Source organism: Pseudophryne corroboree, chromosome 4 (assembly GCF_028390025.1).
Source record: "Pseudophryne corroboree isolate aPseCor3 chromosome 4, aPseCor3.hap2, whole genome shotgun sequence".
Taxonomy (NCBI): domain Eukaryota; kingdom Metazoa; phylum Chordata; class Amphibia; order Anura; family Myobatrachidae; genus Pseudophryne; species Pseudophryne corroboree.
The window spans coordinates 518787565-518807974 of NC_086447.1; the positions used below are offsets into that span (position 1 = coordinate 518787565).

The window sequence follows — 20410 nt, forward strand, 5'->3', positions numbered from 1 at the left end:
GCCATGTGTTTCGGACTCCCCCGGATTGTGTCTTGAGTAGACAACTAGATCCTCCTTTTGTGGTGCTATATCTTTCTGGTATGGTTTATTGTCACCCCTAGACTTGACGACAAATCTTCTGTTCAGCTTAAGTGGGAGACTGATCTTCAACATACCTTCACCCTTAAACAGTGGTCATTTATCCACCTCTCCTCCTTCTCCTAAATGTACCAATCATACTGAAATGCATGTTAAATTATTAAATAGGGTATATCGAAACCCCTTTAACCTACATATGATGTGTCTTGTGACTTCCAAACTTTGCTGGCGTCTCTGTCACTCTGATTGTCACGCAAACTGGGTTTGAGGATCCGGCAGCTGAGACTTGCCCAAGGAAGTAGTTTTCTGCGGATGAAGAAGACGAGGGGGTTGTATATAGTTCCTTCTCATGGGACAAGGGGCAATGGAGAACGTAGGCGGGGCTAGAAGTCAGTGAGTTGTAGTTCTTGAGATTGAGGCTGAGGTAGAGAACTGTGGCTTGTGAATGGTGACTTAAAGAAGTAGTTGAAGACAAAGAACTGCGGACTGTGGCTTAAAAGACGAGGCTGTAGATAATGAACTGCGGAACTGTGAATTGTGGTTTAAAGACGAAGCTGGAGGCAAAGAACTGTGGACTGTGGTTTGAAAGACGAGGCTGTAGATAATGAACTGCGGAGCTGTGAATGGTGGTTTAAAGACGTGGCTGGAGACAAAGTACTGTGGACTGTGGCTTGAAAGATGAGGCTGTAGATAATGAACTGCGGAGCTGTGAATGATGGTTTAAAGACGTGGCTGGAGACAAAGAACTGTGGACTGTGGCTTGAAAGACGAGGCTGTAGATAATGAACTGCGGAGCTGTGAATGATGGCTTAAAGACGTGGCTGAAGACAAAGAACTGTGGACTATGGCTTGAAAGATGAGGCTGTAGATACTGGAACTGTCCGGCCCGGAGGACCTTACTGGGTCGGGGGTTTCCAGAAGCACTTCCACGGACGGCAGTGGGTTAGCAACGGCAGGACTGCGGCAGCAACTAAAAGACGGCAGGCAAAACCAAGGAGTACCAGGAAATGGCAAGAATCCTGGAATCACAGAGCTATAGCACCTACAACTGGGTTGTAACTTGAAGCACTGGCGCCCCTGTCATGAACCAGCCCCCTTTTATAGGGAGAGATCTACCTGGATTGGCTGGATACACAGGAAGCTTGCACCTTAGCCTCAGAATTGGTCTCCAACATGGCGGCTCCCAGTACAGCAGACCTTTGCTGGCACCCAGACACTCCCCCGCCCCTGGTCTCCTAGTAACTGCCATTGAGTGGGAGCCACTGCAGCGGCGTCTCGCCGCCACGAGCGGACCCCTCAGCGCCGCCAACCCGCCGCGAGCAGACTCACCGCATTATCCCTCTTCTGCAGCTTCCCATAAGCCGCCTGCACCGCAGACCCCGTGGACCCGGCGCACCGGTAAGTCCCCGGGTGCTGACACTGATGGTACTATTTTCCATGTGTTTTGGTAATGCCCTGTTTTACGCCCTTTTTGGGTGGAAGGGTTTGGGCCTTACATTAACTCCACATTCCTCTTTAGCCCTTTTACATTGGTACCCCAGTATTGTTCTCAGATCTGCCCGTTATGTGACTGTACTTGGTCATATTTTAATATCAGCCTGAGCCACTATTATATAGTATTGGAAATCTCAATCCCCTCCTCCATTTGTGAAAGTTATTTCTGAAACTCAATTTCATTTCAAAATGGAGACTATTCTATAGCCCTCCCTTCACCCATTAAGAAATGGGTGAAGGGAGGGCTATATATATTTAGGAGGGTAAGAATGCCCCCACCTTTCGCACGTCCTTTTTCATGGAGCTCTTCCCCCATTTTCAATCTAAATGAACCCCTAATGCTGGATCTGTATATTTTGTTTGTTTATTGCTTGTTTGACACCTGTGGATAATCTGTCATCCCTATACCCCTTGTGTTTTTTACCCCCCACCCCTTTTATGTTCTTTTTTTGTATCTCCGTAATTTATTTTGTATATTTTCAATAACAATTTAATGTTGAAAAAATAAATAAATGTTTCATCTTAACAGCAGGTACGTGTTTAATGCAGGTAATACTCACAGTTGTATTGCAGGTATTAAAACTTTAGTGGTATTACAGAGTGGCAGTTGACAGTGGCGTAATTAGAAATTTTTCCCCCCAAGCCAAGCATTCTCTGGCGCCCCCTCATAACTGTCACTAGTAAAGTGATGAACCTGCACGTGCCGCAAAAAGGGGGCATGGCTTTGCATAAAGGAGCATGGTATTGCAGGAAAAGACTACTTTATACCCCAGTTTTGCAACCTGCACGCCCAGACGTTGGCCACCACAGGGCAATAAATAATCTTGATTCATGCCCCTTACATTATTTTTCATTTTTCCTACTTATAGTAATGCTCAGTATACATTATTCCACATACTGCAATGCCCCTTAGACATTATGCCACACACTATAATGCCCATGACACAATATGACACACACCATAATGCCCCCGACACATTATGCCACACACCGTAATGCCTGTGACACATTATGCCATGCCCATTATACATTATGCTACATACTGCAATGCCTCTGATACTTTATAGCATATACAATGCCTGTGACACATTATGACACACACTGCAATGTCCGTGATACATTGTGCCACACACTGCAATGACCCTGAGACATTATACCACATACCACAATGCCCGTGATATAGTATACCACACACCGTAATGCCTGTGACACATAACGCAATGCCTGTTATACCCTATGCCACACACCGCAATGCCCGTTATACATTATGCCACACACTGCAATACCACATACCACAATGCCCGTGATATAGTATGCCACACACTGTAATGCCTGTGACACATTATGACACACACCGCAATGTCCGTGATACATTATGCCACACACCGCAATGCCCATTACACATTAAGCCCTACAGTAAGGCTTCTAATTACTTTTAAATTACCTGCTCGTTGCCAGGGGTTTCATGCTCTTGGTTCCATGCACGGTGCCAGGGGTTTTCATGCTCAGGGTGTCATGCTCGTTGCCAGAAGTTTCATGCGCTAGGTGTTATGCTTGTTGCCAGAGGTACCAGGTGCTGGGTTTCAAGCTTGTTGCCAGGGGGTAATATTCGTTGCCAGGCGTTTTATGCACTGGGTGTCATGCTCGTTGCTAGGGGGTAATGCTTGTTGCCAGGGATTTCATGAACTGGGTGTTGTGCTTGTAACCAGGGGGTAATGCTTGTTGCTAGGGCTGTGCTCCCAGTGCCACATATGCCCCCAGTGCCAGATATTCCCTCACAGTGCCAGATACACATATGCTCCCAGGGCCCCATGTGCCCCCCCAGTGCCAGCTACACACATACACCCAGTGTCAAATATGCCCCCCCCAGTGCCAGGTACACATATACCCTCAGTGCAAAATATCCCCCCCAGTGCCAGGTACACCCCCAGGTGCCAGGTACATCCCCAGTGCCAGGTACACATATACCCCCAGTGCCAAATATGCACCCCAGTGCCAGGTACATATACCTCCAGTGCCAAGTACACATAAACCCCCAGTGCCACATATGCCCTCCCAGTGCCAGCTACAGATATATCCCCCAGTGCCAGGTACACATATACCCCCAAATATGCCCCCCCAGTGCAAGGTACACCCCCAGTGCCAGGTACACCTATACCCCCAGTGCCAAATATGCCCCCTCAGCGCCAGGTACACATATACTCCCAGTGCCAAATATGCCCCACAGTGCCAGGAACACATATACCCCCAGTGCCAAATATGCCCCCCAGTGCCAGGTACACATATACCCCCAGTGCCAAGTACACATATATCCCCGGTGCCAAATATGCCCCCCCCAGTGCCAGGTACACATATACCCCTAGTGCCAAAAATGCCCCCCCCCAGTGCCAGGTACACATATACCCCAGTGTCAAAAATGACCCCCCCCCGGTGCCAGGTACACATATACCCCCAGTGCCAAAAATGCCCCCCCCCCCAGTGCCAGGTACACATATACCCCCAGTGCAAATATGCCCCCCCCTAGTGCCAGGTACACATATACCCCCAGTGCCAGGTACACATATACCCCCAGTGCCAAAAATGCCCCCCCCCCCCCAGTGCCAGGTACACATATACCCCAGTGCCAAATATGTCCCCCCCCAGTGCCAGGTACACATATACCCCCAGTGTCAGGTACACATATAACCCCAGCGCCAAATATGCCCCCCAGTGCCAGGTACACATATACCCCCAGTGCCAAATATGCCCCCCCCAGTGCCAGGTACACATATACCCCTAGTGCCAAATATGATCCCCCAGTGCCAGGTACACATATACCCCCAGTGCCAAGTACACATATAACCCCAGCGCCAAATATGCCCCCCAGTGCCAGGTACACATATACCCCCTGTGCCAAATATGCCCCCCCCAGTGCCAGGTACACATATACCCCTAGTGCCAAATATGACCCCCCAGTGCCAGGTACACATATACCCCCAGTGCCAAGTACACATATACCCCAGTGCCAAATATGTCCCCCGATGCCAGGTACAAATATACCCCCAGTGCCAAGTACACATATACCCCAGTGCCAAATATGCCCCCCCCAGTGCCAGTGCCAAAAATACCCCCCCCCCAGTGCCAGGTACACATATACCCCAGTGCCAAATATGCCCCTCCCCCAGTGCCAGGTACACATATACCCCCAGTGCCAAATATGCCACCCCAGTGCCAGGTACACATATACCCCAGTGCCAAATATGCCCCCCCCCCAGTGCCAGGTCACACCCTCCCCGGGCTCCCGCTGCTGTGAGTTTTGGGAAGGAGCCGGAGGGGCGGGAGGGCACAGCGTGCGCCTCTCCTGTGTTTCCCTCCTGTGTCTCCAGCGGCGTGTCTGTCAAACGAAGTGCTGGTTCATGAGCCACTCAGAGCTCACGAACCGGCACTTCATTTAACAGACACGACGCTGCTGCCAGAGACCCAGGAGGGACACAAAGGAGAGTCGCGCGCTGTGCCGTTCCGCCCCTCCGGCTCCTTCCCAAAACAGCAGCATTCAGTGGCAGTGGTGGCGGCGGTGCCCCCGCAGCCCTGCGCCTGCAAGACATCTCAGTGGCTGCGGGGGCAGTAGTTACGCCAGTGGCAGCTGATAGCATACAGGGATTGCTGGGCATTGCAGAGCACTTGGTGCAGAATGCACCATCACCTTGCACATTTACTGAGAAGGCAGCATGGTGCTAGAGCACTTAAGTTGCAGCGATATAGAGAAGATTGGCAGCTCTAGTGGCTGTAGGAGGGGTGCGTCCACAAAAATATAGTAGGATGCCAGATAGGAACATTTTCTTCCCTTCAATAACCACCTCACAGCACCTCTCCTCCACCTCTCCAATGTACACGTCACAGCACTCCTCTGCAATGTCCAGCTCTCAGTGCTCTCCCCCCATATCCAACCCTTCAGTGCCCACACCATAGCACTCCCTCCAGCGGCACCTTCAATGGCTACCCCACTACACTCCCCCCCACCCCTCTCAATGTCCACCCCACAGCATTCCACCCCTCTACCCTGTCAATGTTTATAGCACACCACCCCCTTCAATGTCCATAGCACACTATCCCCCCACCCCCCCTTTACCGTTCACAACACAGCATCCCCCGAGCCCCCTCAATGTCCACAGGACTCTCCCCCAGCTCCTTCAATATCCACGCATTCTCCCCACACATTTAATATTCACAGCACTCTCCACTTCCACCTTTTAATGTCCGTGGCACAGTACCACCCCCCCCCCCCTCCTACCTCTTCAATGTCCAAATCACACTCACCCCGAAATGTTCACATGTTCAAAGCACAGCTCACTCCCCCTCCAGCCCTTAAATGTCTACAGCACACATCCATCATTCATGTTCACAGCACTCTCCATCCTCACCTTTTAATGTCCACAGAACACCACTCTCCCCCTTCTGCCCCCCTCCCCAATCCCTCACCTCTGATAGGCACAGCATAACCTGCCAGCAGCACGTTTAAACTTACCAACTTTTTCTACAGTCTGCTCTTCTGATTCGAACTGGGACATTAACACGCATTCGCAGTCATGTTGCCGGACGGCCTGGGTATGAGAGCTGCAGCGGGACCTAGTGCCAACTAGTTCTATCAAATATAACATAGGGGGTCATTCAGAGTTGATCGCTCGCTAGCTGTTTTTAGCAGCCGAGTAAATCTTAGCTTAGCAGAAGTGTGAACGGAAGGATTGCAGAGCGGCTACAAAAAAAAATTGTGCAGTTTCAGAGTAGCTCCAGACCTACTCAGTGCTTGCGATCACTTCAGACTGTTCAGTGTCGGATTTCATGTCACAAACACGCCCTGCGTTCTCCCAGCCACGGCTGCGTTTTTCGAACACTCCCTGAAAACGGGTGGTTGACACCTAGAAATGCCCTCTTCCTGTCAATCACTCTGCGGTCAGCAGTGCGACTGAAAAGCTTCGCTAGACCTTGTATAAAAATACATCGGCCACTGTGAAAGTACGTCGCGTGTGCGCACTGCGCCGCATACGCAGAAGTGCCGGATTTTTCCTTAATCGTAGAGCAGCGAACATTTTTAGCTAGCGATCAACTCGGAATGACCCCCATAGACAGCAGAAGTGCACCCCCTCCCTGGATCTACCTAAGCATCCACCAATAACATTATGCCTGGAATGGAGACATGATTAAGAATGAAAGACATAGAGTAATATATGATGAATTACAACCTTGATTTTGGATAGTCTATATCAGTGATCTCCAACCTTGATTGTTGTCTGAGCTACTTTCAGAAAATAAAACCTCTGGAAGAGCTACCCCCTCCCCACAATGCGCGTGCATTCCTGTGAAAGTGGGTGTGGCCTCACAACAGTAATGCCCCCCCCAACAGTGCCAGATACACAAATAATGCACCCCAGCAGTGCCAGATACATAAATAATGCCCCTCCAGCAGTGCCAGATACACAAATAATGCACCCCAGCAGTGCCAGATACATAAATAATGCCCCTCCAGCAGTGCCAGATACACAAATAATGCCCCCCCCCCTTCCCTCTGCAGTGCCAGATACAAGTAGTACTCACAATTTTTGTAGCCGCCGCTCGCTTGTGTGTGTCTGGGGAGGAGATGAGGAGAGATCGGCCCTAGCACAGCACAGCACGTGGCGTGCCTCAGTCTCCTGTTCCGTCCTCACTGAAGTACCGGTGCTGAGTTGACGTCTCCGCCGCGTGGCCATTTCAAAGATGGTGCAGACCGCCAGCCAATCAGGAGCCGGCGCGCGAGCTCTGGTTGGCCGACGGCCGGCACCATATTAATATGCATGCACCCACCCACCGCCGCCGCAGCGAGCTACTTAAGAAGCGGTGCCGAGCTACCCGTCGTAAAGCGAGTGACGGGTTTGTGACCGCTGGTCTATATTTCTAGAAATCTTGTATTTAATCTTGTATTACAATACTTAAAAATAGCCTTACAAGTATTTTCATTTAATACTATTACATATTCAACATTAACAGTAAAGAAATGCATTTGTATATTGCACAGCCTTGGTTAATTCAAGATAAAGCTTTAATAGCACAACAATTTGATTACTTTGTATATAGTGTTCTTATCTTTCAGCTTCAGAACCATTTACTAATAATAAATATCATGTACAATGTGCAATGCAGCACAACAAGGTTTAAAGCAGGTGAAATAATCAGATGTTGATGACCACTGGTTTGTAAGCGACTTGTTAATTAAATTAAGAATATGCTCCACTGCCAGACCAGAAAGTTACACCAAAGTAAAGCTCTTTAATCACAAAGAAAATTTTAATTATTGCAGTTTTCTAATATGCAAGAACAAAAGTTTTAATTTAGCTGTAGTAATGGCGTTGTTAATCACTTTCAACATGGATTATGTGCATGTCTAAGGAAAATAGGTTACTGCAAGTCATTACCTGAGATTGTATAGATATCTAGAGTAGTTTAAACAGTCATTTACCTTGAATGAGTTTCTGTTATATGGAGACTGTTCTGTTACTGGTGGTGATATGGCAAAATATCCAAATGTGTAACCACATGTACTCTGTGGTGTTGTGCGAGGTTTCAATAGACTGCACTGCAGTAAAGCTGAGGCAATTCTTTCCAGAAAAGGAAAATCGATACACTGTAGTATAAATATACTACGAACTATTGCACAAAATGGTACAAAATCATCAGCCCCGGCGACAGCAGGGTACAAGGGGAACAAACGTATTAGTCCAAAAGATTCCATGAGGCCCCGTACCTCAGGAATCCTGAGAGTTCACTTTATGTGCCCTCCTTGCCTGTGCTTCTGCTGTATTTTTTGTGGCATATAGCGAGCGTGACGTCATGCATTGCACCACTTGCAGTGTCGGACTGGGGCATGTAGGGCCCACCGGGGGAATGCAGTGGTAGGGGCCCATGTTTAGGGGTGTGGCCAGTCTGCTGATGGTTTGACTAACCATTACAGAGAGTGCAACATCTGGGCCCCTTCATAAATATATACAGTAAATTCAGCTGTTGCATGCATGATAATGTACCAGATTAATAACAGCAATGCACTGTAGAAAATACACCATAGTCTAGTATAATGTAACATATGTATAATGTTTAATTCAAGTGCACAGTCTAGAACCTGATCCTTAGAGCAGGAGGTGGGGCCCCAGACATTGCAGCCTACCGGTGGTTTCCCCTGTACCCCTGTGGGCCAGTCCAAGCCTGACCACTTGATCTGAAAGGAGCCGAGTGACCCACACAGAGATGCAGCAGGCGGTAGGGTGTAGGCTGGGCTTTAGAGACATTGGTCAGCCAGGGTTTTTGGGGGTGGCTTGGAGATAAAATGATATAGGGGGATGGAGCTGAAGAAATGGGGCTGTGTGCCCAAGATTTTTGTTGCCACCCTGAAATCATGGAGTACTACAAAGTGGGTAGTTCCGCGACAGGTTGAAACAACAGACTATAACCTTTGATGGATACTAGTCCGTAACCGACTATATTAAAAATTTACACACAATGTGTTGATTTCAAATGTCGGTGATGCTCCCAGAGTCAGTGAAATGCATAGCAAAAAGGAAAGAGAAAAAAGAAAGACTCTGTGTTGGGGCACTCTTATGATTGTAGTCAGACAGTAAAACTTAACTTTTAATTCAATATTACAATAATGAGTTTAAACAGCACACTACTTCAAAGGGTTATTTTATGTACATTTGCAAATTACCAAACTATTTTGCATAATTAAAACCACATAATCGGCGTTATCATTGGTAGTGAATAACTGCCTAGGTGAAAATATTTGACTTAATAAATAATTATTCGAATGACTCTGTCTATACTTAATATCTCGAGACAGGTTAATTATCCCACATGGTACTTTCTTTTCTAGCAAGCACAGGAGAGCCCACTAGGAGCACCCAGCTCTGGCCGGGCACAGATTCTAACTGGGGTCTGGAGGAGGGGCATAGAGGGAGGAGCCAGTACACACCAGATAGTACCTAATCTTTCTTTTAGAGTGCCCAGTCTCCTGCGGAGCCCGTCTATTCCCCATGGTCCTTACGGAGTTCCCAGCATCCACTACAGACTACGAGAAATAGCATTACCGGTGAGTAAATTCTTATTTTTTCTCCTGCACTCAACCGACTAGGATTTGAGTGATATATTAGAAATCTTCTGCAGCAGGATAAGCCCCTGTTTTCAGATACATATATCAGTCTCCTAATGACGGGAGCTGTCTAACTTATTAACCAGGTGCATTCATGGTGCAGACTTTGAACCTACAGTCTCTTTTATGACTCCAGATTTAAACTTATGTCACAATTTGGTCATTGGGCCTCTAATAAGACTGTTTAACCGTGGATTGCTAACCTTACACATATCTTCGCCCAAAAAATCTGGCTAGCTCCACTATCAATATTCATTTTCTTCCATTCTCCTTTTTTCCTCTTTTCTTGCTCTTTTTTCTTCTCCTTTCCTTATTCTAAACGTGCTCTCTCATCCTGTTGGACAGCAGAAGCACATTTCTTGCTTGGTAAGAGTACTCACTCATTCAGCAAAGATTACTGCCATACTCCACAGGATAAGCCCAATCTCATCCGATCTTGGAAGCCAATCTCTGGTAGGCCTGGTAAGTAATTGATGGGGAGACCCGCAATGAATACCAGGTGCAGTAAACCCATATGCTGAACAGCAGAAGGAAACTACCCACCTACCATCTATTTTCGATCTAATTTTCAGTGTCTACCTGGACACTATTAAAGACCTTCTTTATAGAAATACGAGGGATATGTGATATGGACCTGTTTTAGGCATTACGAACCCCCACAACAAAGGGGATACCAGATATGAATAGCCCCCCTTCTATAAGGGGCATTGTGAGATATAGGCTTTGTAACCAATGTCTATTTGAAGGTCAGACCTTAAGGAGGTACTAATCCTTTGAATTAAAAAACCTTGCGGTAACATCACTGTCTCAATGTAGAGCAGCAGGTGCTTAAGTACCCATATAGGCAACATTTTTACTCACTGAGATCTATGACCTGTACCTTTGAGAGTGACAATATTAATGAATTATTTGCAACTACAGAGACCGCTGAACAAAGAACCCTGTGGGGATAATTAACCTGTCTCGAGATATTAAGTATAGACAGAGTCATTCGAATAATTACTTATTAAGTCAAATATTTTCACCTAGGCAGTTATTCACTACCAATGATAACGCCGATTATGTGGTTTTAATTATGCAAAATAAATTGGTAATTTGCAAATGTACATAAAACAACCCTTTGAAGTAGTGTGCTGTTTAAACTCATTATTGTAATATTGAATTAAAAGTTAAGTTTTACTGTCTGACTACAATCATAAGAATGCCCCAACACAGAGTCTTTTTTCTCTTTCCTTTTCACCCTGAAATCATACCTACTACAATGAAATTAGTACATTGTAAAGTATATTGCCAACAGTTACACTTGGAATTTGTGGTCAATTCTTTAAGATTTTAGAATACAGTGAATGCCTCTCACATTTCCTAATGGATATCTTCTAACTAACCTTGTTAGAAAGTCTTTCATTGAGCGATGGGTGTTTGCAGGGGTAAAAAAATGGTGGTCTCTGGTAAGTTGAACTGAAAAACTGCAGTAGAATTTTGACCGGGCATATTGGAACACCATGTATCTGTTCTCTCCAACTGTGTATCAGGTATAACTTTTACTTTGGCGGTGGGGATAATCCTAATCCCCACTGTTGCATCCCTAATACTTGTAACACCAGCCCTTCAGCCATTGTAGTCAGACAATAATATGGTATAAGAATGAATCACCTGCTAGACTGTCACTGTGCTGCATACTATACAGTACTGTATACATGTATGATGAGATCAAAGTCTTGAGACTAAGTTTAACTGCCGCTGCCTGGGAGGATTTATCAATCATGTTCTGCTAGAAATGGGGGATGTTGATAAATAGAACAGCCCTGATATGTAACTACGGCTTTAGTTCTCAAGGCAAGAGAGAACATTGGCGCATCCCCATCATGGTTTGAGTAGATGCTACCTCCAAATGGCAGTGCACTGCCAGAAGAGGTGTGGCCAACCTACTATTGGAGCATGTCAAGTCCATTACAGGCATCCTACAATCATGCACTTCTACTGCTAGTGTCTAAGCATCAGTTGGTGCTTGTAGTGTAGCAAACATTTGATGGTAGGGGTAGCAAAAATAGAAAAAAAAGGCAATGAGGGATTTAGAAATTCAATTATCAACATGTTAATAGGAACTCTATTGTCTTAATAGAAAATATTGCAGCCACACAAAGCTGTTTTTTGGCCGGAGGAGAATCTCTCCTAGCACCTCTTATAGCTAAGAAACTTGGAAAGCCAAGATCTGAGAAAATTTCTTAAGACTCTCGCACCCTGGCTAACCTGACTAAATATATAGAACCCATATTGAATGGCACTTCATTCCCCCTAACATTAAATTACTGTATTAGCATTTTTTTTCTTTACTGAACTGTGGAATGGCTCTGGTCTCTCCCTTCTGCAACTTACTGTAACTTACCTTATGACTGGACAAAATACTGAGAAGACTTTTCCACCAGTTACTGGTGGAGGAACAGAACATAGAGAAATATAATGTAAGGGGAGGATCGGTTCATCCCTCTTTTTATCAAATTCTCAATGATAATTAATTGCATAATGGCAGATCTGCATGTAGAACCTGAGCTACACTACATCCATCCCTCTCTGGGCGATAGTTAAACAATATCGCTCATTTTCACTCTTCTGAGCGATATCATCGTCCAGTGTGTATGCACTATATAGTTAATGATATGCGCTCCTGCAGGTCATTGACGATATAGCTATCATCTGTGCATGCAACTCAATTTGGACTATATCGTCCAAATCTGCAGGTTCGGGCCGGCTGCGGCGTGCTGTCACTGAACGATATCGTTAGCGGCCACCAGGAAGTCAAGGGAATCGTCTAGTGTACCCACCTTTATAGTACATCACGACAGATGAAGAGAAGCACTGCCGGTGCAAGGGTGTTCGGCGCCCTCTCTCCCATACTTAATAAAGGGACAATGCACGCTGAAGTCGCAGGCCGCAAAAAAACAGGTGGGGCGTGGTCACACAATAGTACAATTCAAATGACTTCATACAGTAGCACAATCTTGTTCACATTACACCACGCATAATGCACAGAGGGAACTCGATTCACCGCTGTCGGTACTCTGACTGTCTGGATTCCCGCATCGGTATCCTGACCGCTTGGTTTCCGAACGTCGGTAAATCATACCAAATATGTCTTGTAACAAATGTGGCAAGCTGGCAGCTGGGAGTGCAGTGCTTAACTTACTGTGCTGCCGGACACGGACCTGCTCTGCGTCCGACGTGCACGGCATCACTGGTGTGTGTAGTGGAGCTTCCTTTCTGCTGGGTGGGGGCTTGGAGCCTCTTCTCACTCTAACAGTTGTGCCAGCGGGCTTTCTGTAATGTTAGAAAGCTGTGATGGGTAACGCACTTAGGGGGATGGGGTCACAGATGAAAAGTGTCCCCACAGAGAATCTTCCCACTATAGGTGTCCCGCCAGTGCTCAAAGTGGCGGTATGCCATATCACTGTATAATGCCCCACTTCAAGCACTGCACTGTGCGTGTATATATATATATATATATATATATATATATATATACATACATACCAACAATCTTGAGGCAGCACACCTTTTAACATAGTAGGGGCTCCGGTGCACGCTGCAGGTCCTCCCCGGCCAGGAGTCCAATGATAGTACAGCAATTCCAGCAGCACCCGGATTAAAAAATACTCAATGAGGCAGGATTGAATGACTGAATGCAACGTTTTGATCGTCCTCAGGCATATACAAACAGTAATAAACACATCTCACCTTTAGGGCTGTTTCTAGCCAATTTGGCTCCTAGTGCGAGATTTATAAATGCGCCCCCCCCCATTGACAAAAAAAAAAGTGCTCCCGACAAGGGGCGTGACCTCGTTAAAATGGACATGGCCCCATTAAAATGGGCGTGGCCTTATCTGAAAAGACAACCTTACACCCCAGTTTTTGACTCTGCACCAACAGATCACGGCCACCATTTTACACATTACGGCAGGCAAGAGTCCCCATTTTACACATTACAGCAGGTAGGTGTCCCCATTTTACCCTTTACAGCAGGCAGGTGCCCCCATTTTACACATTACAGCAGCCAGGTGTCCCCATTTTACACATTACGACAGGCAAGAGTCCCCATTTTACACATTACGGCAGGCAGGTGTCCCCATTGTACACATTATAGCAGGCAGAGACCCCTTCAACAAAGAGATACTGAGTGGGAAAAAAAAAAAGCTATACTTACGTTTGCACTGCAGCGGCATCCGCCAGCAAGAGATCTTCTTCCATCCCGCTTCCAACTCTTCGTTCGTCCCGCACCGGCCCGCCTCTCCAGTCTCCCGTCGTGTCCTGGCTCCCCCTCCTCCCCATCATCAGTACTGCGCTCGGTGGCGGAATTTCGTGCAAAATGCGTCATTGCACGAAACCTCGCCCCCTAGGCGGAATAGTAATGACGGGGAGGAGGGGGAGCCAAACAGAGCGACTTAGAGCCGAATGCACGCCTCGCCTGCTGCAAGAAACGGCTCTGCTCACTTTATATCCCCACCATGTGCAAATGCTGCTGACGTTTGTATATATATATATATATATATATATATATATATATATATATATATATACACACACACACACATTATATACACACAGAGATAGATAGATCGATCCATAGAGATAGATACATAGATAGTTAATAGACAGAAACAGAGACACATAGATAAATGATAAATAAATAAATAGATAGATAATAGACAGACAGACACATAGATAGATGATAGACAGATAAATAGATAGATAATCACACATACAAAATACTCACTTAGTTCCTCTGTACTGGTCCTGACTTCCGGGCAGTGTCTCTATTGTTCCTCAGTACCGATAGATGATGCGATGACTCCATGGATATAGGGGCATCTAGTGGCTCCTGGCAGTGACTGCAGCTCTCTGCTCCCAGAGCCGTACTTTGTTGGTCAGTCCCACCCCCACACCTCCCACTGCTAGCGCCACTGCACTGGCACAGGACAGGAGGAAATTACATCAGCGGTGTGGCTGGAGTGGGAGTGGGGACTTGAAGAGCCGCGATCCAGGCAGCTGGCTGCTGCTGCATTTACGGTTATAGGCGCAGCTGGCAGCAACAGCGCACAGCAAAGGGATGCAGAGCAGTGAGAGTGCCTCTGTAGGCATGTGCCTCCCTGCACTGCATCCCTTTGCTGAGCGGGTTCCGCCAACTCTGAAGAGAAGTATCCCATTGCAAGTTTTCCATAGATAGAGATTAAAACCAGACAACAGGCCTGATTTAGAGGTGGACGCTGTTGTGTCTTTGTACGCAGCAGTAATGTGAAAACATGCTTTTGCTGCAGCCACTGGAATGTGTACAGAGAAACACTGGCTGTGTCTTTAATCTCTTGAATACAAAGACACACTATGAAATGTTAACTGAAACTACATCATCAGGGCAAGCTGAACTGCATACACAGATGCAGTTGCTCTGTCCAGCACACCCATGAAATGTCTGCATTGACTAGCCACACCCCAATTACCTCCCACAAGCACAATGGCCGTCAGTCACTCTGCATCTGCTGTCAGTAACTAATCATGACACATGCGCAGTACAACTCACAGTACAAAAATATTGCTCAACTGCGCAAACATCAGCATAGCGTCATGTACCACAATACATGAAATAGAACATTTGCATTAGCTGGTGTCATAACTAAGATAAGCGACCTACTTGTTGGAAGAGCATGAGACAGCATAGGTGATAAATGTCCATTACATACAGAGGCATAGAGCATCTTTAAACTCTAAGGTGGCTGGTCGCTGGGAAGTGTCCAGCTCCACTTACCATGCCATGGGCTTCTACACAGGTGTACAGTACATCACATTAGATATCCAGGAGGATGTGCACTTTTGTGATGGCTGTAGTCCAAAACTAACTGTGCAGATTAGTTTTGCAAGCCAATTCTCCACCAAATGAGAGATTTTTACTCCTTCACAGACAGTTTTGCGCAAGAAATAAAAGATGTGTGTAGCATATTGGTAAAGTGGAGCTATTTTTTTTTATCATGGCATTTATCATGGCAAGTACAGCACCTGAGGTTTTCTGGGCAGCATGCAGATCACAAAATATGCAGCACCTCTGAGCATCAAGCTACAAAGTGAGCATTGACCAACTTCCCAACAAAACCCTTTTCATTTTAAAAGGGAAACCATCCTCAGATGAATCCTAGAACAATCAACTCCATGATTAGAGCACATAGGGGGTCATTCCGACCCGATTGCACCCTGCACTTCCTCACAGCCGTGCGATCGGGTCGGAACTGCGCATGAGCGGTGGCTGCACTGCGCAGGCACGTTATTGCCCGGCGATGGGTGTAGCTGGGCAGCGACGCCACGAACGAAGAAAGCGGTCGCATCGGCGACCAGAAGAGGTTTGACAGGAGGAAGGCGGATCTGGGCGGCAACTCACTGTTTTCGGGGAGTGATGATTCCAACGCAGGCGTGTCAAGGCGTTTGGAGGGTGGATGTCCGACGTCAATTCCGGGACCTGCATCGCTGGATCGTTCGCACAGGGTAAGTGACTCTTATTTTACAGGAAACTTTTTTAGCATAGCAGGGCTGCACAAGCAATCGCAGCCCTGCTATGCAGAAATACACTCCCCCATAGGCGGCGTCTAGTTGATCGCACGGGTAGCAAAAAGTTGCTACGTGCGGTCAACTTGGAATGACCCCCATACGGTAGTATCCTGGGAGAAATGTACCTGAACTCCCAGACTTTACCAGACACACAATATTTTTGTGTGTATTTGCGTGTCTCATGTCTCAAGAATAGGCAACCAAAGCCAGGAGTTGAAAAACAGATATATTCAATACTGTGTTTCGTAATATTACCATGTAAATTTGAAAGCAGTCTTAATGTTATCATTTACAATGCTGACATCACAATTTCGACAATGTGTCATCATTGCTGAAATGCTGACATTGGAAATGTAGACATATGTGCAATGTTGCCATTCTGCAGAGTCCGCATAGTTAGGGTTAGGTTGTGGGAGGGGAAGGTTATGGTTAGGTTGTGGGAGGGGAAGGTTAGGGTTAGGTTGTGGGAGGGGAAGGTTATGGTTAGGCTGTGGGAGGGGAAGGTTATGGTTAGGTTGTGGGAGGGGAAGGTTATGGTTAGGCTGCGGGAGGGGAGGTTATGGTTAGGCTGCGGGAGGGGAGGTTAGGCACTAGGGGGTGGGTTAGCGATATACACACTGCCAGAAGCGCTGCATCATGAGGCAGGAGTCATGAGGACGTCACCTCCGAGCCCGGAAAACTCCATTATAGCCGCCAGACCCACCGTATCAGGTACATCACCCCTAGACCACCAGGAACATTTTGTTGACATTCTGATGTCAACATTTTATCAGTGTAAACATGATTCATTTTGATGAATACATGCCAAGTATGCCCACTAGTCTTATGTCGACATTATGATTGTCGACAAAATATATAACAACCAAACACAGAATAACATACATTTTATAGGTTAGCATTGCTTTGGCTTAGGGACATGAATGTGGTTATCTATGTAGTAAATACAGATGAAGCCGTGCTCATCTTACAGCGATGCAGCTGGCTGCAACATGCCTTGCTCCATGGCATGCCAGACTGCAATTATTTGCAGCCGGCGATCGCTCTATTAATTCTTAAAGGAATTAATGAAGTGATTGCCAGCTGTGAATAATCAGTCTGGTATGCCATGGGGCAAGCCGTGTTGCAGCCAGCTGCATCACAGTAAGATGAGCACGCCATGTAGCATGACGCAACGCAGTAAGATGAGCATGGCTACATCTCTATGTGGTTCTCTTCTTTAGTTTAGTATTTTTCTTCCAGTAACATTTGCTGCCCTCTCCCTTCTTGCTTTGTTAGTATTTGTCTACCTTTATATATGTTATCTTATTAAAAGTTGAACTGTCTTCACTTGTGTAGGACTACAGGGCCTTTGTTCACTCATCATATACTGCTCATCTTGGATCGGACTGACCCACAGGGGTAAAGAGGAAACCCCCTGGTGGACCCCACTGCCTGGGTATCCACCTCTTCCTCTAGGGATCAGGTTCCAGACTGCATTTGAATTATACATAGATACAGTATGTTACCTAATTCTACACAGAACTATGGTGTAGTTTCTACAGTGTATTGCTGTGATTAATCTGGTACATTAGCATGCATACACTAGCAGTATTTACTAGATATATTTATAAAGGGGCCCAGACCACCTCCTGTGGAGACTGACCACATCCCTAAACATGGGCTCCTACCACAGCATTCCCCCGGTGGACCGTTCATGCCCCAGTCCGACACTGCTGTTCGTACATGTATGCCTAGTTTTGATGGGGTGGGAACACCGTGGAATATTTCCAGCAACACAAGGCATTTCTGGACACAAGTGTTGGAGCAGTGTGAATGTGTGAGAAATCTGTATGGGAAAGACTCAATGATTTGATGTGGGTACAGGAAAAGATTTAAGCAGGAAACCACAGATTTAAATGCATCTCTATTCGCAATTAAATTCACATTCCACATGTTTCATAATTATGAAAATAAATAATTTATTTGATTTCTTTAAAAAGGTTAGTCTAGTCATTTGTCTTAAACAGTACAGGTAAACACTGTATAATCCATTGCCGTTTCCTATAACTACTACAGATCATAAAACACCTCTAAGGAAAATGTAAAAAAAAAAAAAAAAAAATCAAATTAAACTATGAAATATAAATTAAAGACTCAGCACACATCACTGCAGTGTTTGCATACAAATATATCAATGTGTTTTCTCTATATACATTTTTAACCTAAGACCAGTGCAGTCTGTAATTATATATTTTTCTTGATTTTTCATTTAAATGTAAAATTTCTCATTTCTTTTAAGATCATCAGCCTGTACATCTGTTCGAGGCTTTTCATGTACTCAAGATAATTGCCAATGTTAAATCCATGGATTGCTTCTTCCTATATAGATAAAAAAAACATAATAGAGAAAATTAAATAGTTTCCTAGAAAAAAAATCATCAACATTGATACTGTCTATAGTAGCAGTTTACACTATTTGTGTAATTAGCAGCATGAGAAAGAAAATAGATTTCTAAGCTATACTTCAGTGTGAAGTCCATATTTTATTGCCTGTTTCAAAAACAATGTTTTATTGTATTGGAAAATTCAAAGTCCCTTCACATATATATTATATAATTCGTGACTGTTAATTTAAATCTATTCAAAATTATCTAATTCATTTATTATCCGGTATTTTATATTTTTCTGGCCATATACTGTATGTGATTTTTTCCCCCAGTCAACTTAAAAGCAGACACTGACACAAGCCTGCTAACCAGTGGTGCAAGTAGAAAAAAATTCTGAGTGGTACTGTGTGCGTGTGCTCAAAATGCCGGATACACATATTCCCCCACATTGCCAGATACATATATGACCTCCCAGTGCCAGATACACATATGTCCCCACAGTGCCAGATACACATATGCCCCCACAGTGCCAAATACACATATGCCCCCACAGTGGCAGGTACACATATGCCCCCACAGAGCCAGGTACACACATGTCCCCACGGAGTCAGGTACACACATGTCCCCACATGCCCTCCCAGTGCCGCTCACCGCTGCCGCTACTCTGGCTGCTGCTGTGTACCTGAGGGGAGGCGAGCGCAGCACGCACCACTCCTGTCCCTCAGTCCGGTCTCTGGCAGTGGCATGTATCTCAAATCAGGCGCCGCTTTGTGAGCCAATCAAAGCTCATGGTCCGGAAGCCAATCAGGAGCTGCCATTGCCGGTCTCTGAGCTCTGAATGGCTAACAAACCAGCACCTCATTTGAGATACACACCACGGCTGGAGACTGGACTGAGTACTGAGGGGCAGGAAAAGCGCACTGCACTTTCTTCCCCTCACACACAGCAGCCGCTGCAAGCAAGGTGGTCGAGCCAGTGGTACTGCAGTCTGTCAATTTCTTACTGGTACGCAGTACCGCCATACTTGCAGCACTGCGGCTAACCCATCTACAGTAATAGCCCCCATATATCAAGGATATGTTTCGAACTCCCGACAGCCGGGTTGGTGAAACGGGAATATTAAACTTGTTGAGAAACCTTGATTCGTCCATACCAACTGTATTCGGTTGGGATCGGTAATCAGGCATTTTTAACATGTCCATTTTTCCCAATTCCCCAATAGATGGCCAGTCATCGCTGGTCAGTGATCAGCTGATTCGGTCTGTGGATCGGAAGGAGAAATGCGCGGATGATATATGGGGGCCATAAGATCACATTAGCATAGCAAGGAGACAATACAGGCTCTGATTCAATGTGATGCACCTGGCTAAAAAAGGCAGAATATGATTTCCTTTATGTTAATGTACAAACTAGCCAGTTACAAGTTTATAATAAGATTCTCTATATTCTGATTTGAACTTCCGAAGAAAATAATAAGAATTTACTCACCGGTAATTCTATTTCTCGTAGTCCGTAGTGGATGCTGGGGACTCCGTAAGGACCATGGGGAATAGACGGGCTCCGCAGGAGACTGGGCACTCTAAAGAAAGATTAGGTACTATCTGGTGTGCACTGGCTCCTCCCTCTATGCCCCTCCTCCAGACCTCAGTTAGGGAAACTGTGCCCGGAAGAGCTGACATTACAAGGAAAGGATTTTGGAATCCAGGGTAAGACTCATACCAGCCACACCAATCACACC

General features: G+C 45.9%; 1 protein-coding gene across 5 annotated transcripts in view; it reads right to left on the reverse strand.

The window, feature by feature from the left end:
• Positions 1 to 18239: 18239 nt before the first annotated feature.
• Positions 18240 to 20410, reverse strand: part of TBC1D32 (TBC1 domain family member 32) — an 851129-nt gene continuing 848958 nt past the window's right edge. For all 5 annotated transcript variants that reach the window (XM_063917235.1, XM_063917238.1, XM_063917237.1 and 2 more), the window contains one exon: positions 18240 to 18664. In XM_063917235.1, coding sequence (XP_063773305.1) covers positions 18551 to 18664 — 114 coding nt within the window. In that variant the 3' untranslated portion in view covers positions 18240 to 18550. The remainder of the gene's footprint in view (positions 18665 to 20410) is intronic.